Raw genomic sequence first — 25,970 nt, forward strand, 5'->3', positions numbered from 1 at the left:
TACAAACCCAGAAAAAAACCTATGCCAGATCTCACCTTCAAGTTCAATCAAGGGCATGCGGCGTCTCTGAGTTACGTCAGCGCCGCACAAAAATTGCGTAAGCGTTGTCCTCGAGATAACACGAACATCTTCCCGATGAGTTCGCGCTAATGTTTCGCGAGCGTTTTCAGTGCGTTTAGCACGTGGTTCGTTCCACCCGAGGTGCTTCGTGCGTCGTCGCAACGCCCACCCAAGAACCTCAGCGAAGCGCTAGTTGCGATGAAGGAAAAACACGCTTAGATGCATGTCCGCAAGAAAGAACAACGTGCAGATGTGCGTGAGACATGGTGCATGCCAACTCCGGAGGCTTGCCGAAAGCATGCCGAGGTTTGAGAGCGCAAAACGGAAGCACATAGCCTGTGAAGCAGCTAGTCTTTCTTTGTGTAGTATTCGAGTGTGTTGCTATTGCATTAATTGCTTTGCGGATCCGGCATATCAGGGGATCTTTTTTATACTGCAGCCGCCAGCTCTTTAGAAACCCGCCAAGGCAAATAGGTTTCTCAGGCTGTTGCAAAACGTTCGGCTTTATCAATGTTGAAGTGCTAGGTACCCGTTATTATGAAAAAAAAAAAAACTCTTACCTCCTTCTTCATAAACCTTCATGGCCGTTGGCGGCTTCCTTGGCTTTGTCTCATTTGTGTATATAAATCTTCCAGTGTAGTTGGCAGACTCTCTGTGGGTTGAGAAATTGTAGACAATGTAATGCAATTACAGTAAAACCATGTTGATAAGTTTTTGAAGTGACCATAGGATTGAAGGCCCCGCCTCCGCTCAGGGGGGTCAGTGAGCCGTAATTCGCACGACCCAAGCCAGCAACGCTGGGAACAAGAACCGTTTTAATTCACGACTCAAAAGAATCACCACCGGCCTTCCAGACGGGCACAACACGGCACTAACGTATACAGGAGAGCCAAAAGCCCGGAACGAAGAATCCCCGCCGACTGGCGGTAAAATGGAACCTACGCGCGAAACATAACGGCAGGAAAGCAAACTCACGCGCAACTCGCAGTAGAAGACGAGCCAACGACTCCTATTAGCGGACGTCCCAAACCGGCGTGGCCGCTGCTCTGCAGCACTCACGGAGGAAACCGTCGCGCCTAGCGCGACCGTCGCGGCATCCCATCGTCCTGCCGCCCACCAAAGAAGCTCCCGGGCTTGTCTCACCTCCCTTCTTATCCGCCAGCCACCTTCACGCCCCCTGTGGCTTTCCGCCGCTGCCGCTCGTCACGCACATGGGCAATGCGCGTGTGTTCTCCTCCCCCTGCTTCCAACGTGCGTGCTGCAGATAAGGGCCTATCGGCCCGACAGGATATAAACGTAACAGCCGAAGAAGCGGAGAAACGAAAAAATATATTTCGTAGTAGAGAATTTCATTTGAATCCTCACGCGTGGAAAAGCCGTGCAACGTTGACTAGTGTGCTTACACGAGCCAAATCAACAAGGAAACTTTTTCGAGCACCTGCAGGTGCCATATACTTCTAATTAATATAGTGTCACCATGGCGGACACCTGGCAAGCGATCGCTTTTGGAGACACGTTCGCGAGATTGTCACCGAATGCGTCGGCATCTCCGAGAGATAATGTTGCACTGGTAACACAGTGTCGGACCACCGTGGTGCGTAGTAGACGATCTGACGCCTCACGAAATTGAAAGTACTTCCGAAAGCGATCTTCGAAGAACATGATCTCTGCTCCACCAGCTCGTAAATTTCGTCACTGATGCACGTATTGGCGCACTCAGCCGCGGACTAGTCGACGGACAGAAACGCGGACCTGAGAATCGCGACATCCACAGAAACGCAATCAACGTTTGTGATTGTTTTGGGGTGATTCCACGAGAGATCGAACATGCCTGTCCCGTCGCAATTTTTGTTTTGCCTGGGTTTTTTATATGTTATGTGGGCACATTCAAAGTGCACGGAACTGAAAATTTTATTTCCAAGAAACGCTCCCAGCGCACCCAAAAAATATTTGAAGGTGGCGGCGCATGCCTCCTGTTTTTGCTCACTGCATTGTTTTCGGATTTCACGGCCGAATTTAGCGCGAACTATAAATGATGTGTCGAAATTTTATTTTGCTGGTTTTAATACGCACTACTGTGAATTACATCCATGCTTTTTTTATGCCGTCCTCATTAAGAAGAAAATGTGAAAAAATGGCAAACACGGCCGAAATCAAAAAAGGGTCCTACGTTTGAGGCGCCTTGGCGCCTTTACTATTTCAAACAGAAACTTGAAGACAGTGTCAACTATAGAAAAGAGCTTTTGCAACATTTATACAGAAGATAATTTTCCTACGGGCAACGCAAAACGAGAAAAAAGTAGTTAAAGAAGCGAGTTTTTTCAAAAAAGTACATTTTCAAAAAATAAAATAAAAAACCCCGGTCTCAATTTTGACGGCAATTTTTTATCGAAGAGCGCTTATGTCAATGAACATACGGTTTTAATATCATATGTCCTCATTTGCTTTGTTTACGAGATATAACTGGCCAAAGTGACCCTTGCTGTGAGTGCTCACTTCAGGGCGACTGATGGTTGTTAATAGCTTGCATTGTGTGTAAATCGCAGTTTTAATTATTCCTGCTGCAGCAAAACCTTGCTCTGGTGGCTTTTCGTCAAGAAAAATGTGTTCTCAGATTTGATTTGGTTCTACAGTGTGCGAAAGTGGGCTGCTGCCGCCCTCTAAAGGGTGATTCCACGAGAGATCGAACATGCCTGTCCGGTCGATATTTTTGTTTTGCCTGGGTTTTTTATATGTTATGTGGGCACATTCAAAGTGCACGGAACCCAAAATTTTATTTCCAAGAAATGCTCCCAGCGTGCCAAAAAAGTATTTGAAGGTGGCGGCGTAGACCTCCTGTTTTTGTTCACTGCAATGTTTTGGGATTTCACGGCCGAATTTAACGCGAGCTATAAACGATGTGTCGAAAATTTTCTTGTTGGTTTTAATACGCATTACTGTGAATTACATCCATGCTTTCTTCCAAGTATTTCAAGGAGCCTTTGCAACATTTATGCGGAAGATCGTTTTCCTACAGGCAGCGCGAAATAAGAAGAAAATAGTTAAAGAAGCGAGTTTCTTTTCAAAAAAGTACATTTTCGAAAAATAAAACAACTCAGGCCTCAATTTTGACATTTTTTGTCGAAGAGCGCTTATGTCAGTGAAAATACGATGTTAATATGTATGTCCTCATTTGCTTTGTTCACGAGATTTAACGGGCCATAATTACCCTTGCCGTGTGTGCTCACTTCAGTGCGATCGATAGTTGTCATCAGCTTGCATTGCACTTAAATCTAGTTTTTCTTGATCAAGGTGTCTTGACGACAAGACACCTTGCTCTGGTGTCTTGTCGTCAAGAAAAATGCATTCTCAAACTTTACTTATGTCTAGCGTGTGTGGGGATGGGCTTCTGCCGCTCTCTAAAGGCCGAACGCGTACGCAGTTTGCAGCTTACAACCTCAACTTACCCGCCAGTATTCGTTAATCAGAAGCACGCGAGACACCGCGAACACATGGTTTAGGTCACTTTGTCAAAACTCTCCTTGCACACAGAATAAAGCATCTGTATGCAGCGAAGGCCAACTTAATCTGTAACTAAATGCCACAATCAGCAGGCGCGCTGTATTGCAGTTGTTTTCTCACTGCCTGCTTGCTTCCCTTCCATTACGTGCATTGTACGCTCTAACCATCTTCCCCATTCGACGCACATTGTGCCTAAACAACATTTGTAAAAAAGTTAGCTCAATGATTTCCGAGCCGTTTATTTCACTTCCCGCAATCACATGTTTTCGGCGTCGCAGATAACATCTTCCTGTATCATCTCGACCTTTACCTCAGCGTTTCAGCAGCCAGAAAACGTGCGGTGCGGCATGATTAAGCCATGAGTGCCGGAGCTTCCCAATTGATTATGTTTTGTTGCTACTTTACTTAAGTGCTTTCCCACGTCGAGGACAGCAAAGGTCATTGGTGGCACCAGACGGACATTACCCTTAGTTTTGACAATGAGTGCGGCCTACAAATTAAATATTACAGCCCAAAGCGCTTAGACGCCCTTAGTCATAAAATGTTAAACCGTAAGCAGTTCTGGAAAGGCATTCATGACAGCTGCGCAGATGTGAGATAATTTGTGCGGCGCCGTTCAGTACAAACGTTTCGACTTGCTCTACGTCTAGCTGTTCACTACACGCGATGCGCGCGGCCCATGGCTACGTCCGATTGTTCTGTGCCGATTATTTACGCGTTCACAAAAAGAAGATTGCTGAGGAAAACGTTTTCGTTGCGCAAATTTTTTTTCTTTGCTCTTTTTGTTGTTGCCTACCTCCAGAAGCTACTGTCACAGGCTGAGGATCTTCGCGACACCTGCGAGGTCTGCTTGCATTGCTTTAGGCTCCTCAAGGAAAACCTGTCTACATCTAACCGCGATGAGGTAGACCAGGCATTCCTTCAGGAAGAAGAAGCGGTTGATATCTTGAACAGGCGCGCCCATCTTTCCTCTGATGATTGTAGGCGAGGTTGTAGGCTGCAAACTGTTTACACGTGAGCCATTTAGAGGGCGGCAGCAGCCCGCTTTTGCACACGCTAGACACAAATAAAATCTGAGAACACATTTTTCTTGACGAAAAGCCACCAGAGCAAGGTTTTGCTGCAGCAGAATAAATAAAACTGCGATTTACGCACAATGCAAGCTATTAACAACCATCAGTCGCACTGAAGTGAGCACTCACAGCAAGGGTCACTTTGGCCAGTTATATCTCGTAAACAAAGCAAATGAGGACATATGATATTAAAACCGTGTGTTCATTGACATAAGCGCTCTTCGATAAAATATTGCCGTCAAAATTGAGACCGGAGTTTTTTTATTTTATTTTTTGAAAATGTACTTTTTTGAAAAAACTCGCTTCTTTAACAATTTTTTTTCTTTTTTTTTGCGCTGACCGTAGGAAAATGATCTTCCGTATAAATGTTGCAAAGGCTCTTTTCTATATTTGACACTGTTTTCAAGTTTCTGTTTGAAATAGTAAAGGCGCCAAGGCGCCTCAAACTTAGGACCCTTTTTTGATTTCGGCCGTGTTTGCCATTTTTTCACATTTTCTTCTTTTTGAGAACGGCATAAAAAAGCATGGATGTAATTCACAGTAATGCGTATTAAAACCAGCAAAAGAAATTTTCGACACATCATTTATAGTTCGCGCTAAATTCGGCCGTGAAATCCGAAAGCAATGCAGTGAGCAAAAACAGGAGGCATGCGCCGCCTCCTTCAAATATTTTTTTGGCGCGCTGGGAGCGTTTCTTGGAAATAAAATTTTCAGTTCCGTGCACTTTGAATGTGCCCACACAACATATAAAAAACCCAGGCAAAACAAAAAATGCGACCGGACAGGCATGTTCGATCTCTCGTGGAATCACCCTTTGGCGTGGGTAGTTGTAGCGTGAAAAAAGCCAAGCACACTCAATACAACCTGCACGACGAGTCTGACCACGAACTGCGCGAACTTCTCCTACAAGTAACAATGGTGATGACTCCCCGCCAATAAGTCTTGTAAAGTCTTGTAAAAACAAGTGTAAAGCCAGTTACATCATAGGCGCCATCTTTGCAGTGCGAATCTCGAAAGACATGTTTGTGTGCGCGGCACCCGAAAGCACCGTGTGCATGTCTCTTGCGCCACTCATTCGGCTAATATTAGAGTGAAGCCAGGCCAACGTGCGTGAAAAATCAACAGAGCCGCTGTCTTCAGTAGTCGTTCGGCCGGCTCGGAGCGCCCTTCGCCACGTAACATACGGCAACAGTCCCGCACTTATGACGCTAACAGCTTGGCTATCAACGCATTAGATTCTATGAGAGCTATGCCGGGACCTGTGGTAAACGACGTAACAGGTGCGAAAACGCAGCAGTAAGGAGCCTAACAGCAGTGTTCTACTGCAGAAATGTTTTCAGAAGCAGCAACGTGCAATATAGCCTTCAAATTAAACGAAAAATGCGTTCCTGGCAATTCATAAAATATCTTGAATATTCAAAATATTGTCACCTGCTCACCAGGTAGGCAAGCGCGAGCAAGCAATCCACAATGATAGAAGACGTTTCGGGACAGCGTGCGCTCTCACTCGGAGCGTTCTTGTTGTTGTTTGGGCAGCCATCTTTCCAATCTGCTGCGCGTCTCTGCCGGTACGGTATTTTTTAGTGTAAGACATTTTGCACCACATGAACACTTGTGGAGCGGAGGTGCTGCGTAAACCCCAGCCGATGTTCCAAACGTCTCCTTTTAGCCCTGTACTTACAGTGACAACACCTGCTCACTGACCGCAGCGAGCCGCAGAATCCGAGGATTACCTCGCGAGTGTCGTGCTCTCTCCTAGATGACGTTAACGACGTTCCTGAACGGTACGAAAGGCACTGCAACCACGCCTTATACTCTGCAGAAGTCAAGAGTGCAAAAGGTGTTCCATGGTTCCTTCTTCTAGCACGTCGAGGTCTGGCGGGCACAGTTCAAACGGGACGCCGATTTCAACAGATGGACTGACACTGACAAGCAGAGGAATGTGTACTTCAGGCTGGAGGACGGTGCCCGTTCTTGGTAAGAAAACCCTGAGCCCTTCCCGTTGTGGTGCGTGCTTCGCTGTCAGCTGCTGGCAACTTACGGCGATCCCGAACGCCATGAACGAGCCAAGAGAGCAATTCAGCCGTGCATCAACGTGCCTAATGAGAGTTTCATGATGGACGCAGAGGACGTGACAAGCCTCTTTCGTCGAGCTGACCCGGAAATAACAGAAGAAGCTCAGCTATTTAATGCAAAGAGTTAAGGAGCAGAATTTTGCTCGCCTTGTTCAATGTCCCTCAAAGAATGTGGGTGAATTTTTGACCGAGGCCACAACAATGTAAAAAAAAATACTACAGCAGCGTTCGGCTGTGTACGACCGGCAAGTGACCGCCACTTTGTCCGTAGGCCAGATTGCAGTTGCAGGAAGTACCATCGCGATCAAATCTCTCTGCGACCTTATTCGATCGTTGGAGCGCGACAATCTGCAAGATATTCTCTGCCCATCTCAACATACTACGAGATCCGTCTGCGGCCTCATCACAAACGAGGTACACCGTGCTCTGAAATTGCCGCTTCTCAGCAACGTACCTCCTGCCGACGGAGCCCCATCGTGCGTCATACACGAAAGCAGCGAGTCGGTTTGTTCCTGCTTCACCGCGCTTCGTGAGCCCTACGCCTCGCCATGAACTTCTTTCTCTCCAACCGGCAGCCAATCCAAAGGAAATCTGACGTCTTGCGCACACCGGACTGGCGACCGCTGTGTTATCCTCTGGCGAAGTCGGACGTGTGTACCACGAATGCTCCTATCGCTGCATTTGACTGCAGGGTTTCGCCCTTGACTCGCCAAGGCCGAGATTTAGGGAAGGAACAAGAGGAAATACCTCTCGTAGCAGCACATGCCACTGCCCTTCCCGCGGCAGTAGAAGTCACCGTACCCAAGACGACATTCACCAAAGTTTCGGAGCTTCCTAGGGGCGCCGCGGGCACGTTCTCCAAGCCCTACGCGGGAAAACTGAAGACAGCGACTTTTTGGAGTGAGGCCTCTGACTATTGACGCGAGCAAGGCCTCCTATAGACGCGATAACAGACCCGCAGTGATTCACCGAAGACAGCAGCAGCAACCAGAAGCCGACTCTCTTTGGACATACCTGTGGTACTCGATGACCGCCACGACGTTAGTGCTTTGTTGGACACGGGGAGTACTACTTCATCACAAGCGGAAAATAAGCAGCATGCCTTGGTAGGGAACACAAATTCGTACTGCTAGAGGATTCGTCTACGCAATCGGCATGTACGAGTACATAATCAATCAGAGTGCTCAATCGTGGACGTACGTTTCTCGCCAGCTGCCTTGTGCGTTTTTAATATTTCCGAGACCTCATTACGGGAATCGACTTCTTGTGGGAGTATTGTGCTATTATCGACCATCGGGAGCATATCGTGACATTTACCTTGCACACAGGAACTGAAAAATTCTACGACAGCCATCACAGCACGCTTCGCATTTCCACCGACAGCGTAACGTTCTCTCCATAATCGACCGTCCTGGTTGTTGTGTGCGACATTTTACGCGATGGTGAGGCTGTCGCCGAAGGCAACTTATCGCTTTAGTTCACGCTGGGTGTCTGCGAGGCCGGAACCCTCATCACGCTTTGCGACGCACGTTCTGTGCTACTTATGGCCAGCTTCAGTAATGAGAACCGGCACCTTCTTCGTCGCACTGCCATCGCTTTTGCCTACCCCGTAGCAGACGTTGTCGAATATTTCACAATTGTGTCAGATGACCGTGGCCTTCAGCCAGCATCATGAGACTGGACTTCATCACTCGTCATTGTTGACATTAACTCGACCCTCTCGGAGCAACAACAAACAGCGCTGCGTCATCTGCTACTTGAGTTCTTCAAAGCGTGGTTCGCGCCATCATCTGAGGTATGACAGACGCGAATCACCAAACACTGAATAATTACGTATACTGACGCCTCGCCCTTACAAAATAGCCCTACGGAGTTTCGGCGAAGTTACGTGACGCGATAAATGCACAATTAAAAGAGATGCTTCAACATTTCCATGTACAGTCTTCGAAGAGTCCATGGTCATCAGCGGTCCTTCTCGTAAAGACGAAACGCTGCGCATCTGCGTCGACCGCTGAAAGTTTGATAGCGCGACAAAAAACACGTCGACCCACTGCCCCACATCGGTAATTCATTCGACAGACTGTGGCGGGCCAAGTATCTTTCACCTATAGATTTGAATAACGGGCACGGCACATTCAAGTTGATGAACGAGATTGCGAACAAACTGCGTTTGTTACACTTGATGTCCTGCATGGATTCAAAGTGCTTCCCTATGTTCTGCGCCTGCGATATTACAAATAATGATGGACCAGGGCTGGGCAGTATTGCGATACTAGAGTATCGCGATAGTATTTCAGAGATACTTTTGAGTATCTGTATTTCTGTATCGAGATATATTTGAAAAATGTATTTGTATCTCAGTAGTGAAATACATTTACGATGTATCGCCTGCATCGCGATGTTATGCAGTACACGGGTATCTCGTTACATTGTTTTTTTCTTGTGTCGGAAATGAGTTGAGGCGTGTTTCCAATGGGGCAATGAAGTTTTTTTTGCTTTTTTGTGCCAAGACAAGCAAAGGCGCGCCGCCGGTTGCCGACAGATAGGGCGGCGATGGTTTCCCCTCAAGCACAGAATGGTCCATGTGGTAAAGCGCGCGACGCCGCAGACGGCAGAATCGCTGGGGCAGTGTTGTCGGCCTCTGCCGACGAAAGTCGCTATCTCTCAAGGTCAGTGCAGCACGCCTAATTTTTTTCGGGTGGCAAGCCATTACTTCGCGACCCCCCGCGCGGATACCGCCTTGGAACAGGCTTTGCAATGCTTCGCGTGCGTTCAGTTTTCAAAGCGGCGGCACTTCTAAAAGCAGTTCCCGTAGTCACGGCGGAAGTGACTAGAAGATGGCAATCTTTGAAGCGCTTTCAGCCATCTCTCCAATGTCAGGGTGCGTTCCCAATTGATTACATGCGTGAAAAGGTCTTTTGTGGTAGCAGGCTCCCCCACCGCCGGAGCCGACTTAGCCTGTTGCGGCTTTCTGAAATCGTTGCTGGTAGCGTCGGTTGTGGTGAAACCTTCATTGAAGCCGACAGGGTCAGACGGCTGAGGATTCCGAAGATGGGGACCGACTTCGGATTCTGAACAGTCAGAACAACCCAAGTAAGGGCGGAAGTGTTTCGGTGTCTAGATGACCCGAGAAGAGTTATCGCCACGCTGCAGGGCAATCCGGCTATGAAGGCGGTATTTATTCACTATAACACGAATTCGTGCTCGCCTTCAGCGGTAGACATACCTTTTCTTTCGTGAGTCTTGTGCTGAGGCTGAACCGATGCTGTTAAAAGACAGCCCATTTGAGAAGCCTACACAGTAACCTTCTGAGCAAAGCAGATCTTCAAAAGAAATGTGTGCTTTTTCTCAATTCACTGGTGTTCATTAGTGATTCGAGTGATTTGCTGAAAGTGTGCTGTTTCTAGCATAGCTTAGTTTGTTCACCAAGTATGTCGATTTCGGTGTCCACTCCTTGTTACTCTAGCTGTGAAATACTGTATTTTTATTGTAATTGATACTTGTAATTATGCCATAATTACTAATTATGTACTTTGTCCGCCCCCCCCCCCCTTTTCCTCTGCAATGTCGTAATGGCGCTGAGGGTACGGTAATAAATAAATAAATGAACTGAACGTTTCGATGCGCTGTAACTTTAATTACAACAATATGCTGCACTAATAAGTGTCTTTGCGTAGTATGAGCAGCCTTGAAATAAAAAAGGCCGAAGCAATGAATGCGATAGCAAGAAACTAATGCTATATGAAGTGAGGCTCGCCAATGGATACTCTCAGTTTGAACAGCGCTCCTGTTGCAAAGGCGGCCGAAGCAGCGAAGGAAACTAGCGTGCTTCAAGTGTCGAGCTGTGACACTTGATAGTTCGCGCTCATCTTCTGTTTGTTCGTTTAGCGGCGTCCCTTGAGCTCGAATGGTTTTCGTACGCTCCGTAATATGAGCGCAGACATGACGGTGAAAGCGTGAAACATCCTTCTTCCCCTCAGCACAAAAAAACCACGCGAGCAGACAGCGGAAGGGCAAGGTTCTCCCTGAGCGAGCTCGCCGACGACTTTTAAATGCGCCTGTCGCGCTCCTAACGCCATCTCGCTGGTAATGAAGAAACGCTTATAAGCGCAGCCGTCTCTCAGTCCGTCCAGCGGTAAAGGGTGTGTATATAACGCTCGCCGTTACCTACGTGGAGGATCTGGGTTTCGTGGCGTTGTGGCTAGTGCCACTCTCTGCGGAGGAAGAGGTCCCTGGTTCGATTCCGCGCTTCGGAAGCATTTTTCTGAATTACTTTATTGGGGCTTTTATATACATACTTATACATATACGGTGCATGACGGTGGCGACGGCGACGGCAAAATCCAGCCGAGACTGTCCATATAATTGCTATCGCAATAAAAGTATTTTAGTATCTGTATCGCTGTAACTGTATTCCGGAATACTTTTTTCCTCTTATTGCAAAAGTATCTCCGAAATATCCTGTTACGTTAAAGGCAAATGTATCTCAGTACCTGTATTTTAGGCTTCCAGTCTTCCGGCTTCCAGGCTTCCGGAATACTTTTCTGGGTATCTCTGCCCAGCCCTGTGATGGACACTGTTCGTACCGCTTTTAAGTGGCATACCTGCCTAGTTTATCTGGATGACGGCGTCATGTTTTCAGTGACTATTGAGGAGCTTCTGAAGTGTCTGCACGCTGCGCTGGAAGGGATCCGCTCCGCTAACCTCACGCTGAAGCCAGATAAATGACCAGATTCATACCGATGTAAGGAGCGTAGGTGTTGGTGCCGTTCTTGTCCAACATTAGGAGGGCACGGAGCGAGCAATAGCGTCCGCCAGCCGTACTCTCTCACGCGTCGAGGTCAAGAACTTCACGAGAGATAAAGAGTACCTCGTGGTCGTGTGGACCACAATGAAAAGCAGGCTTTACCTATACGAACGTCCCTTCAATGTGGGGACCGGCCATAATTCGTTGTGCTGGTAAACCAACCTACGAGACCAGTCCGGACAACTGCCACGATGGAGTCTTCGTCTGCAGTGTGTGTGTATGGTTACTTTCGGTTCGGGTGCTCTTTTCCTTCTTCCCATATCCACATGTAGAACATCGGGATGATGCTCATTCTTTTTAAAGAGGAGGAAGAAAGCCACCCGCTCACCATGTACGGCGAGCGCGAACTGCAGTCCGGAACAATGGAAGAAGATGTTTCGGGACATCGTGCACTCCCGCTCGGCGCGTTTTTGTTGTTGTTTAGGCAGCCATCTTGCCACCGTTGTGTGTGTCTTCCCGCCAGAGCTGTATTTTCTACTGTAAGACATTTTGTAGCACGCGGCAATACATACCCCATTATTGGTCGATCACGTGTCCTTAGCGAACGTGTTCTGTTTACCCCTAAAGACGAAGGAGCGTTTCTTTTTGGATAGGCGCAGTTGTCACTATCAAACAAGCTTTTCCTGACTAGCCCCAAAGCACAGATTACAAAAACAAGTATTCGTGCAGCGTCGAAGGAGACTGCAACAAGTATTGTGCCGAAGGGAGTAAACAACCTACCGAAGCAGTGGTTTAAAAAGAATGCTTGGTAGAGGTGCTTGATTGTCGGCTATTGACTTTTGCATTTCTTCTATGCGCTTCGTAAACTTCGACTTCGCCAAGCAGATATTCGGAAGCTGCGAACTGTGCTGTCTCGATTCAATTTTTTTAATGAGTTGTTAGACTGTCCTACCTAGTTTTTACAAGGCAAAGCCTTTTACGAGGAGTTTATTTACCTTATCTTGCAGCTCACAATCAGTTGTTTAATTCAATTACATAAGCGTTGCTGAAGTAGTTTCTTGCCTTTTGACGCCAGCCCGCAGCGCGCGCATATTTTTCTTATGCGATCCATTATCACATAAGCTCTGTGTGGGATCTGCAGGGCGCGCACACCGTAGGCCTCATTTCTGCTACAAGAGATGGCCCTCGCGGTAGAATATGCTGGATCTGGAACTCTTTGGACTTACTCAATGGGTCTTTAAGGGCAGCTTTTTCAGAGGTCCCATTTGGTCAGGCCACCGTCGTTGTATGTCCGCTTTTCGCCACCATAATGCATCCAGTCATAATAAGACGACTACCACCAGAGATAACGTAATCTCGAAGCTAGCGAGCACATATGGTAGTTGTTCTATTTGCAGGAATTTAGGACACATTTCTTAAAACACCCGGCATGCGCCAAATGAGCTGACAGTTATTGGCAGCGGCCAGCAGGTGCAACACTGGTTGCACCGTTGCGTGATTTAAGGCACGTTTTGAGGGACGACGTTCGTGATTAACACGCAAGTATTTCTTGAAAATGTTTTTTTAGCTCGGCGGAAACACGATTTCATCCGAATGAGCATGGCCCCATCCAGACAGCGCCTGTCTGGCACTCGGTAAATTGTACCACGTGGTTCGAACAGTATGCGCCGTGTAGAGTGATAAACAGTGAGCAAATTGGTAAAATGTCTCGCACTGAAGTTTAGATGCATGCCAACTAGCAGCAAAGTAACTGAGGCAACAATGAAGATGTGCAGACGACAGTGTGATTTTCTTAGTGACTGAAAGAGTGAAGTTACCAGAATAAAAGAAGTAGTAAACCTTTTCTGTTTACAGCTATTCTCAGTTCAAGAGTGATGGTGTGGAAATGGTTGCTTTAAAAATAAGAATTATGTATATGCCGATCTTTGAAGATAGCTGTCCAGTGAAGCTGATCTCAGTGGACATCCGATGCCAAGACCTGCAAGAACGTTGTCACGCAGTTACTGAGTTATTGCAGGAACGGTGTGCCCCAGTCGTGAGACAATTTATTCGTTAAACCGCTATCTCAGGGGAAGCACAAGAAGCAAGCCATCGCCTTGTCTCTCTATTCGATCGGTCACTACTATAATCAGCGTCTTTAAATCAGCCGCGGACGACTATGAAACCGGATGTACTGCCACCCTGACAAGAATATTGCAAATCAATTCCGCCCTTCCATCGGTGTTGCCCTCGTTTGGGCACCTGTCGACAAAGACCTGCCAATCAACGTAGCCGCCAATGCCTCTTTGATACGCTTCAAGGACAGTACAGAGGCCTCTCAAGAGGAAGCTTATTACATACGACAGCATCTGCCAAAACTTCAATTCATGTCGACGTGCATTGCCTTCTCTCACTCGTCTCAATTCGAGGATATTGGAAATTATACTCGAGGATAGTGGAAATTCACTGTTCGTTCATACGTTAATATACTATACACCAATTTACATATCAGTCCCAGCTCCAACTCATGTATTAGTCAAGGCTGTTGTCGTTGCCATACCTGTTATTCCTCCCCCCCTCCCCCCTTTATATTGGGGATATGTGGGTGGTTGCCGTCGAAAGGTCCCAGTGTCGTCTGCAGGACGACTTCGTGCGCTAAACCATGGAAGTAACGGAGCTCTACAGCGTGAAGATGTTCTGTTTCTTCCCAACATCACAGGCCCTACATGAATTTATTCCAGCTAACAAGGTATACATTATTTTACTTAGCAGTGTGCGGTGGTCTGTGCGCTTCACATGACCGCATGTATTGACGAATGCCCGCTCCAGAGCGTCTCCATCTTCAAGGCCATAAGAGTGCCGGCTTCGACGCTGTTGTCTGATGACTCATTCATACGTCGCCTGCTGCAATTACAGATCTATTGAGGGACGTCGGCCAATACTCTTACGTCGTCAGCTAACTGAGGGTTTTATCTGGCGGCCAGCCTCGCTAGATGGCCCCATCACTGCTTTTCCTATGGTTATGACGTCACCACGAAACATCCGGCTATTTCGTTGTACGGTCTGCGTTCCCAGCCCCAAACTCTAAGAGCCATCGCCTTTTGTATTTATAAAGAAGGCGCTGTTCTGGCTACAAGGATAGTGTCACGTGGCTGTTATGAAGAAGAGTGCAGCAAACGAACCACTGTAGGTTAATTTCTTTTTTTGGAGGAATTCTACCGAACAACATAAAATGGTTAAAGCGCAAGTATCGCGGCTAATAGACCTGAAAATGTGTTCCTTTGGAGAAAATCTTCGTCATACAATGCTGCGTTATTGTTGGTACATGATGAGTTCTAAAATGTATTAGGCTATTTTCATCGTCCATGGAATCTGATTAGATAAGTTTAAAACGCTAGAAGTTTCGATAGCACATTCCGACGCGGCATCCGCTAAGAGGTAACATGTATAACAGTTACGATGAAAGTAGAAGAGACCATATGCTTGAGTCACGGCCGCTAAAATAAAAAAAAGGCGCGGCCTGCCGAATGAGTGCGTTTTCAGTGCGGAACGTGAGACGTGCAGAGTTTTGAGACGCTAGCCAAGGGGCGCTGCACATCGGTAAACAACGGCGGCTAGTTAGCGAACTTGTCCCGGGCGAGCGCAAGCAGACGCTCGTGCTGGAAAGGACGAGCCGAGCGCTCGCTTACAAGGTAGAAAATAATAGGCAGTTTTAGAATTAGCGTTAGCGTTTGCGGCCCGCTATTTTCGTCACTTAACGGGAGCCCGCAAGCTGTTAGCGTATGACGCATGCACAGTTGCGTGAAAAGCCAACGCAAAGCTTTGCGTACGCTATTCTAAAATTGCCTGATGTCTCGTTTTTGGTTGCGTTGGCTCTATCAGGGATCGGACGTTTTACGATAACCGCGATGCCTAAGACCTATTTTCTGCCGCGGTGCAGATCTGTAACTGCGAAGAAGTCGGACATTCACTTCGTTCGCTTCAAGCAGGCCGACTTCAAGGTAGGGCGCAAGGCGCTGCGACCGACAGCCGTGGTACCGACAGCCGGATGGCGTCGTGACATCTTCCTTAGAGATAAGAAAATTGTAAACATCTTCGGCAATTCCCTTGAGCAAATGTCCCACCTTGTCCTCATCCGACATGTTTGGATTCACTATTCCACATAGCTTCAGGATCTCTTCTATGTAGGTCGTACACATCTGTCCAGGTAGCTGTGCTCGCCGTGAAAGTGTCTGCTAGGCCTTTTTGTTTTTGGAGACCGAATCACGGAAGCACTTCTTTATCTCGTCGACGAAGTTCTCCCATGTTGTCAGCACATCCTCATTGTTGTCAAACCACAGAAGTGCAGTTCCGGCAAGGTACAGGACAACATGCGAGAGTTACGCAGAGGTGCTCCATTCATTAAGACGGCTCACCCTATTATAGTGCCGCAACCAGTCGTCGACGTCCTCATCTTCTCTTCCTGAGAATGTGCGCGGCTCCCGTTAAGGAGTGCAGCCCGCCTGTCTGGGACGAGCAGTCTCTTGTGCGATTCTTTCGTGGCCATCATCACGTCTGTCCGCGTCATTCATGGCAACGTCTCCCGGTGGTAGACCGGCCAACCGTTTACTGCGTCCAGGGGGTGGTAGAGCTCGGTCGTCCAGTGTTACGTACCCCGCACGTCCACCAAAACTGTAACGATGGTATGAATTTATTTACAGGCTGAGAATAGTGAGAGATGCTTAGTGCAGCGCAAGGGACAGGACGGTCAGCCCCACAACTGATCGCTGCTCGTGCGCCCTTCTACCTCCTCTTCTTCTTGGCTCCAGCGAACTCATCCAGCGTGGCAATATGTTCATCCTGTCCAGCACACAAGCTACCCGCGCCCTCATTGGTAGACCACTTGATCGTGTTTCGCTTCTCCTTTCATATCGAACAGTAAGCAGGATCAAGGCAAGAAGCTTTGACTCACTTGCGTGCAGAAGTTGCTGAAAAAGAAAGCGTCGTCAGCGGTACGACGTCGAATGCGGAAAGATTCTTTGGATTGGACGACGGCCAACGCAGCCCTTCAGTGGAAGACCGCGTTAAAACGCGCGAGTTAAAACCCAATAAACCTTCAGTTTGGTGTGCAGCGCTGTGTGTCTTCCCGCCATTCCTTTTGTTGGTTTTTCATCTGCGCTGTTTGTACGCACGCGCCAACTCGCGTAACTTGCCATTTCGGAACAATAATAAGGCAAGACGTTTGCATTGACTGTGTTTCAATAATGTTGTTCAATGGTTCAACTCATGTTTGAATCGGGCGTCATAAAAAGCCACTTATTATTGCAATGCGAAGTATCAGTACAGCAGATTTGGCAATTAAATACATGACATATGTGCCATACCACGCTAGTTATTTTAATAGTATCTGGGGTTTAACGTCCCAAAACCACGATATGATTATGAGGGACGCCGTAGTGGAGGGCTCCGGAAATTTCGACCACTTGGGGATCTTTAACGTGCACCTAAATCTAGGTACACGGGCCTCAAACATTTTCGCCTGCATCGAAAATGCAGCCACCACGGCCGGGATTCGATCCCGCGACCTTCGAGTCAGCAGTCGAGCTCCATAACCACTAGACCACCGTGGCGGGGCGCTAGTTATTTTAAAGAAGAAAAAGTCATCACGCATCTAACTCTAAAAAAATTGCAGTGACTTAGCACGGCTATGCCAGGATATACGTAGCGCTAGCAAAGCTTCAGCTGAATATTCTTAGCTTTCCGGATTGTCTATGACTATTAGCCTTCTTCTGCTCATTCTTCGTACGCTGAAACGCTAATTTCCAGGCAACTACTTCGGGATCCGATGAGAAAAGTTTCTCGGCTCTTCTGCGCCGTCGAGCAGCGTTTGCGCTCTCATTCTCCATGGCGTTACCCACCTGCACACGCCAGTCAGAGGCGCTATCAAGCGACCCCAGCGCAGTGTCAGACGGCGACTTCGCAGCGAAGGCGAATAGCTGCTCACGCGCCGGCGCCAATGTGTCTATGGCTACGACGTCACTCCTCTCGAATGCGGCGCAGACCAGCAGCGGCGAAGCGCGCGCGGCGGTGGCGGAGTCCGCGCGCGCGCCGGCGCCAGCGTGTCTGCCGCGCCTACGACGCCACTCCTCTGTCGGATAGCGCGTGAGATGCCAGCTCCGGTGACCCAGCTGTGTGGCATCCCTGACCCTCGCATGCGCAGCAGGGCTTATGACCATCCACGCGAAATCGGCTCCGGCTAGGCAAGTGTAGCTAACGCTACAAAACTCCCCGCAATGAGGAAATCGTCCACTCAGATAAGAAAAGATAGAGCATTCAAACGTCCGAGAACATCAAAGAACATCAGTGGACCACTTTTGTTCCCAGCAGAAGAAAAACTCCACGAATGTCCACGAAGTGAATGATGATGAGTGGACGAAGCACCGGGGATCTTTCGGTAACCGTGAATCTCCCGTTTGTTGTTTTTGCAGTTTTGGCACCGCTTCCCACGCCCTCGCTTCCAGAGTATAGTAGCTTGTCATCGGCGTTCCCGTTGAGCAGCCGCATGCCGCGCCTTACGTTCAATTTCATCTATGGCAGAAAGAAAATGTTTGGTAGGGAACGCGCTTACGTACGCATTTTCACCGCAACATCTTCTCGTGTATTTTTCACTCCAGCGTGCATGGTGCTGTCATACTGTCATAAGCTTGATTGATGGGCGCTTAATTTCTGTATTTTTATGATGTGGCAGAGAGAGAATGTGTGGTTTGGAACGCACCTCCACGAAGTGTATGATGACGAGTGGGCGAACCTAGCTCCTATGGTCCATAATATCTATGTTGTAGTCCCCGACTAATATAAAGCGTTCCTGCTTGCAGGAGTTTCATATTGTTCTGTCACAATTATGATTGATATTAGTGTACTGTGCAAGCTCTTTTTGTGTGTCTCACATATTTTACCCGAGCGTTGCCCATATAATGTAAATTGAATGACATGAAGAGTCGTTGGCAAAGTTCGGTCCGAAGGTATATAATGTGTACGTTGAGTCGCCGACTAGTATAAAGGGTTTGTGTTTCTAGGTGTTTTACATTGTTCTGTCACATTATGATTGCTATTGGCCTATTGTTAAACCTTTTTTTACGGGATGTGCAGTGAGCACGGACAACGCTACAAACCGGACACGCCTAGACGCTAAGGTGCTTCGCCGCTAAAGACATATAATTGTTCATTAATGTTTCACCGCGGCCGATAAATATAGATTCATTCATCCATTCATGTTTGGCCACGGCGCCCTGCCACAGGCTTGAAAGTGTCTCCACGGAAGCGAATCCTGCTCGCGTACAGTACCAATACCCACAAGGAAAACCATACGGATATGTCATCTGGCGTATCTTGCAGAGAAATAGCCAATAATCAGTCACAGGTCAAGGCGAGGCGACTATACTGACCACTAAAACGAACGCACGCAGCCGGCTTGCTGCCCGTGCGAGCGGCTTTCCATTAGCGTTGTGCAGCGCTGCGGAGGTGGGAGCAAGCACTAGCGCTCCCACCGGTGCAAAAGAGCGTTCGGCAGGCCGCAGCTTTCTTTTTTTATTTAGCGGCCGTGCTTGAGTGGCCGCTAAAAAAGGATAACAATTGAAGAGAGCAAGTATTTGTGTCTATAATTTACGGCATCAGTGAACACAGATCTACTCACGTTACTGATTCGCTTGTGTCGTATTGTGTATAGTTGTATTCAGTTAGTGTCAAGCCAGTCATAACATTTTTTAAGCACATGTCTTCAATGGTGAAATAAATGGCATTTTGAGACATCATAAATGTATTTGAAGTTGTTTGGTAGTAAACCCAATAAGGTTCGGTTGTGTTGAGCACCTGTCGTGTTTAGGAAAGAAAAATAAGGGTTTTTAAAGTGAGAGAAAGCCAGTCTGGAAATTTTGCAGGGTTGTATAACATTCCAAAGTTCGCAGAACACTTCGAAAGACCAAGAACAGCAAAGCAGCCAAGTTTGCGTACGTTTTGTCCATGGGGCTCCCTTCAACGGCAATATTCACTCATGGCTGCCTCCTCCGACTTGAGCTTCTCTGTCCATTTCACTGATTTTATTTGGCGGTTTTGTTGATCTTGTAGGCTCATGGCAAGTGGTCGGCCAGGACCCACAGAGAGAACGCGGAGGCAGCTACAAGAAAACTCCTTTACTGCTCTAAGACCCGGCCCACTCTGATATGTCCCCAGCGGCGGTGCGAGTGCTAGCTTCTAGCGTGAGTGCGCCCAGGGCGCTCACCGATCTGCATTTGCCCTCTTTAGCTAGTGCCCCCCTAATCTCTAAAGTTAACTCACATGAGCAGTAAAACATCGCAGACACTTAAGCTGAAGAAAGAACAGTGCTGGTCGAGCTCGAATAACTTTATCATTAAGCACACCAAACTGCATGACCGAAATCATGTGAGCAGGAACACTGGGTCACTCGCTTCTATCACCTATAACTGACAGTGTTGAAGTGGAATAGCGAGCGCTAAAATGTGAATGATATGAGATGCAAAGGTGTAAACATAATGGTCCATACGGGCATATTTATTCAAAAAATGGGCACCGCTGTTTATCGCGAGGTATGCGCGTAATGTGCGTAAATGTTTCCTCAAATTCATATTAAGAATCGAGAATGCGAGAAATCTGCGTTAAATGCGACTGAGGTAATTATTTTGTTTGGTGCAGTAATTGTGTACGCAGCTTTATTTTCTCAACTAAGTCTCACTGGAAACAAGAGAACTCCTTTCACCAGTAAAAATATCGCGGAATATCCCTAGCGTTAAAGCGACATTGGGACGCGAAGCGCGTTTGCCTTCTGTCATGACAAAAACAAACAAGCAAAAGAAGAGAAAAAAGTTCGTTGAGGCCCACGTAACGGAGTAACAGTACAAAAACAGACGTTGTTTCATTGCGCCCAGCGCAAAGTCAATGTGCCAATAACGAATTCTTTTAGAGAAGCAGTGACATCCACTTCACGCATGTCGTGTTTTCTGCGTCCACGTGCAGTTATCGACCTCTTAGTAACGATTCACTACTGATAATGCAATGGAGGGACGCACCACAATCCGTAGTATTGATTTGAATTGCCAGTATTGAGCACGATTGAAAACGGGTGCCAAGCCCGCCCATTTGCAGCGCTGGCAGTACTGGCCGTGCTGCCGTGCGGTCACCTCGTGTGGTCACGTCCCAAAAGGGCCCCACGTGATCGCGTGGCCACACAATACGAAAACGCGAGTTTCAGCTGACATTTTGTCTGCTAGGGGCGCACGTGTCGTCGCAGCCGTCATCAGCGTCTACAAGTGTCGAAGAACTGAGGAATAAGGAATCGCGGCGATTTATTTTCAGTTCATTTTCGCTTCAATCACCTGCGAAGCAGCGATTATGAAACCGACGCCGGTAGGAGCAGCAACGAGGAGACACCTCGAGACGCATGCATAGGCCATGCTGGCTGCAAAGAACACAGAAAAGGATGAAAAGTCGTCGACAGGACAGGTGTTCTTATCCTGTATACAAAAAAAAAAATTCGGCAGATCCCACGTACCATGGGAATCGATGTTATGCGAAGCATGCGCGTGATGGTGACTGGCGTAATGTTTCACATTGACCGAAACGTTACGGAATGACGCTAGACAAATGTGGAAGTTGTATGCGCACACTCATATGTTAAAGAGTATATGTAATATATAACCAGTTGTTTACTGTTGCGCAATGATGCTAACATGAGTGTTACCAACACCAGACGCGGTAAGCTGATATGTAGTGCTTATATTCTTCAATACTGCATAGCGCGAATCCGAACAGGACAAAGAAGGAACAGAGATGCACAGAACAGGCGTTACTCGCAACTAAGCTTCATTCAAGAAAGTTTCCCTAGATATACACACTGCCGAGTGGCACGCGCAGGCGCACTGCACGTACGTTACAGTCACAGTTGCAGTTGTTATGCTTATACTTGTCCTTTATGATGGACACGCACGCACGTTCCACGAACCCGTGTGTATGTGTAGAAGGGGTTCTTGACAGTTCTTGAACAAGGTCGTCATCACCGTAATCAGTGAGCACCAGCAGCTGGACCGGACTTGTTAATCGAATCCGTTTGTGATCGCGGCTACGATGGGTCTAAGTGTAGTGAAGTGCGAGGCATGCACAGCTGGTGGAAATCCTGGGTGCCGCTTACGATGAAATGATCTATGACGCCTCCTCTCCTGGACGTGGCAGCGAGGTTTCTTGATGACTTGTCCACATTCAAGCAGTCTTTCATGCAGTATAAAGACCAGGCGTTGTTCTGTCTTGATAAATTAATGTTGAAGTCACTGGTAACGATGAGAGGCATGGTTCTCTCGGCAGATTTATTGTAAGAAGCACTGACCCCGGTTTTTGCGTAATCGACGTGGCCCACGTTGCAGACCACGTAAACGAGCGCATGGTAGTTGAGCGTCTTCCAGGAGTATTATGTCTTCAGCTTCATCACTTTGCTTGCGTCCGGCGTGGTGGTGTAGCGGTTACAGTGCTCGGCTGCTTACCCGAAGGTCGTGGGTTCGATCCCGGCCGCGGCGGTCCCATTTCGATGAAGGCAAAATGCTAGATACCCGTGTACTGTGCGATCCCGGTGCACGTTAAAGAATACCAGATGGTCAAAATTTTCGGAGCCCTTTGCTACGGCGTCTCTCATAATCATATCGTGGTTTTGGGACACAAAACCCCGGCAATTATTAATATTATCACTTTCCTTGCGTATCAATGTGTGTTCGCGGTTACTGTGTTGGTTGAGACTTTGTATCACCTGTGGCACATACCCGCATAACATGAACTCTGGTATGTGGGTATGTGCCACACGTGACTGAGAGAAAGGGTTTCATGACGTACGCGACAGGTATTTTGCGTTATTCATGTCATGACCAGTGAATGGTGTTGGTCATACACTTATCCCCTGCTGCGCCAATTTTGGTATATTACAGGTTACGGAGACGGCCAGGAGAGCGCCCAGACGTAGGCGGCTAGATAGATAGATGAAATGCTTCGCATTTAATAAGCACACCGCTGGCTAACAACAAACGATATATTCAACGCAAACGGTCGGTCGCCATAAGCGCGAAATCCGTCCGCATTGCTCTGAATTCCATTCGCGTCGGCCGATTCTTCCATTACGCCGCGCTCGCCTTCTTTCACCGCCCACCCGCACACACGCGCGCCCAACTGTCGATGCTCTGCGCGTCCGATCCCCAGCGAGGCATCTGTGCCGGCGCGTCTCGCACATGTGACCATGAAAATTCGAATATCAGCACAGTCACCGGATGTATAAGGGCAAAGTTCAATGCGTCGCGTAGGCGCGTGGTTCTTGTTCACAGGTGTTTATTTAGGTTTGTGTCCTTGGAGGTCTGCGGGAGAGACGGGTTTAAAAAAAGAGGGAGGGGGCTGTATAGTAGAAAAATCACCGCATCTTCACTAATGTGACGAGTGGCGAAGGACTGGGTATCATACCTGTATGTCACCGTATCAACCGGGCATTGCCACTGCGGATATAAATTGAGTGACATAAAGTTTATATCTATACAAATGTACTGGTAAATTTAACGTTGCGCAACGTACACGAGGATAAGAAAGGAACACTTAAACAGACCTTTTGCTATACAAATGTATTTATCTGGTTCCTCTTTAGCACTCTTCTATTTAAATCCTCTTGTTGTACTTCGTTCTGGGTACGTTTTTTTTTCATTCAAACTGATTTGTGTTGTGTGAAAGGGAGAGCCAATGGTCAAACTTCAAGGCACGACACCTTCCACATCCCGCTGTGCACATCCATCACAATTGTGATAGCCAGATTTGTTGATTTCGGGAACATAGTACATTGAATTATTGTTCGATTTCATATTTATTAAAATATTTCAGGAGCGTTTTGAGAGCTGCATATGACTTTTATCTGAGACTTTATAAGCGTAATCGTGATCTCAACATACACACATGTGTGTCACTGATGTTTCGTCGGGTATAATAACATCGGGTCTGTGCCGTGAGCACGGACACCACTCAACGGACAAGCCTTGAGCCTAAGGGGTGCGTCGCCCCTAAAAGCAGTCTTAATGAGCGTCTTGCGAGCCGACGATCATACCCGAGATGGAGCCTCGTGCCAATGGCTGGAGCCTTAGAGTCGTCCAGGCACTCGAGCAGCGACCACCAGAGCTCGTTGGCGGCTGCGACCATAGGCGTGCGTGGGGTTTCCCTTCAGGGGGGATGCGAAGGCGGGCGAAGTTTCAACGCAGCGCCCGCCTCCCTATTTAGTCAATGAATGGGGCAGACTTTGCCCCTCCCCATCTTAGGGGGAAAATGGGGAGGGGGCGTCCCGCAGCTCCCTCCTGCGCCCGCCTACGGCTGCGACGGCGCTGCTCCCGGGTAGTGTCCAAACGTAGGATGAAGTCGGACATAGGGCATGAGTCGAACCCACCACCTCGAAGCACCGTATATTCTGAGACTGACACGTTGCCGTTATTACAAGAATCGGTTTCTTTTTTCTGCATGTTATAACTAAATCCGGTAGCCAGTATGTCATTTTTCTCGTTCGGAAGCGCAGATTTCAGTCTCTTCGTGCTCGCGACAACCTAGTAGAAGATAGTTAATTTGTTTGTTATGTGGTTTTTGGAATGAGAGCGCCTGTCTGGCACGTTTTGCCGCAAGATGTGTTTAACCGCAGATGTGCCGCGGCAATCGCACTGACTCGCTAAGCGGTTAGTCATAGCTATGTAGAGAACCACCTGCGTCTGGACTGCACAAAGAGCAATTTAGTTTTCCTCACCCGTTTCAACATATTTTCTGCGAGCTCATCTAGAGATCCATTGTATAAAAACGTATGCAAGTGAAGATGAAGGGAAACCACAATATGTCACCTAGAGAATATTTTCCTTGCCGGTGATTGCGCTAAGAGGTGGAGTGAAACTCTTTTTTTATTCGAAATTTTAGTACATTTTGTTCTTTTATCTAATTTATCGATCTTGGCCTGCGGCGCTTAGGTGGGGCAGGCAGAACATAGATTTTTTTTTTAAATTTAAATTTCATTTATTTTCCGCCCAACTCCACATCAATGCCTAGTGTCCATCTTGTTTACGTTCGTCGTACTATACAGCCGTAGCAGTTCACTCTAGCCGAACCGACCTTCAGGCTTAGAGCTCTACTCCGTGCGACAAGATCGACGTAAAAACGTGCATATTCAAATACGATGAATCCAATAACCGTTCAAATGTACTTTCGATCATAACTGACTCAAGCGAGCTCATATTTTCATCTTCGACTACACAAATCGGAAGCTGGAAACGCCGCGATTCAGCATTACAGCGGATAACTGCTGTCGGTGACGTGCGGCTTCCAGCAGGACATCTTAACATGGAAGGACTCACAGCTATAGTGGGTTCATGTTGATTATCAGACTAATACTGATGTCATATTGTGTTGCGAATGATACGTTTTTTCGATGCAGTTACATGAACTACATTCACGACACACACTTCCATCACACACATCAGTGAAGGCGCACGCGTGCTCGCTCGACAGTTGAATGTGTTTAGCGTATACTTACGTCCATCGCCTAAATAAAACTAAAGCTAGATATGTGTAGGACACGGAATTGAATAACAATTTGCAAATATTTGATAAACCTTCCTTTCGAAATATCGCGGTCGAATATCAAATCTTATCGAAGTCCACTCTGCGAACCTACATTTTTCCGGCCGCCAGTGTTCCCAGTGCGCGGCCAAACACTGTACATCGTGACCAGTGCCTCCCAGTGTGCTGTAAAACACTGGGCCACACTCTACAGTATTCAAAGTGTATTTCAGCGCACCGAGCGGCACTGACCACGCCGCACAGCCTGTCCCAGTGCCTCACAGCGCGCTTTCGTACACTGGGACACTGTACAGCGCTTCCAGTGTCATCCAGTGCGCTGAAAGGCCAGAGCCCCACAACCGAGCCAGAGCCCCACAACCCAAACCAGAGAGATGGTCATGAGCATATACAGATGAGAACATGAAGCGCATGAAGCAAGCTCACAGTATATATATGCGAAGAAACTTTTTCAATGGGCCACACGTTATAAGCCCTGACGAAGACCGATCCACCGGTCGGAGCCATTGGCAAATAAAAGTAAGATAACCGCTAAGTTATGTCTCTTCTTTTCCCAAGTACGTTTGGCCTATTGCAAAAGTTTCTTCCTATGTATATATATATAAGCCGATTTCAGTGCCAAGCTTACGTATATGACATAAGGTCATACACACTTACCTTTATAATGTTTAATGTTCCATCGAAGTTATCATTGATCTGGATATCGTTTCCTGCACTTCCTACGCAGAGGCAGCACGCGACAAGCAATATAAGTCCATGTGATTGCGCTCTCCTAGGAACCATCGTAGGATGTAAGTCTCCCTACTTCAGTGGCGGTGTAAAACGTCGTCGTTGATAAAGCAATACCAGACCAATCAGATTCTCAATCAGCACAATGAGAGCTGCGTTAGCTGCGTAAAGAGCATAAATGCGCTTTGATTT

The 25,970-nt window shown here is 47.6% G+C and overlaps 1 protein-coding gene across 1 annotated transcript; it reads right to left on the bottom strand.

The window, feature by feature from the left end:
* Positions 1-620: 620 nt before the first annotated feature.
* LOC119402922 (uncharacterized) lies at positions 621-25,970 on the bottom strand (the record flags this gene model as incomplete). The annotated part of the gene is given in 3 exon segments (XM_037669955.1): positions 621-712; positions 19,108-19,283; positions 25,707-25,970. Coding segments are annotated over 3 exon segments (394 nt in total), but the record flags the coding sequence as incomplete, so codon positions are not given.

This window comes from Rhipicephalus sanguineus, chromosome 8 (assembly GCF_013339695.2).
Source record: "Rhipicephalus sanguineus isolate Rsan-2018 chromosome 8, BIME_Rsan_1.4, whole genome shotgun sequence".
Classification (NCBI taxonomy): Eukaryota; Metazoa; Arthropoda; class Arachnida; order Ixodida; family Ixodidae; genus Rhipicephalus; species Rhipicephalus sanguineus.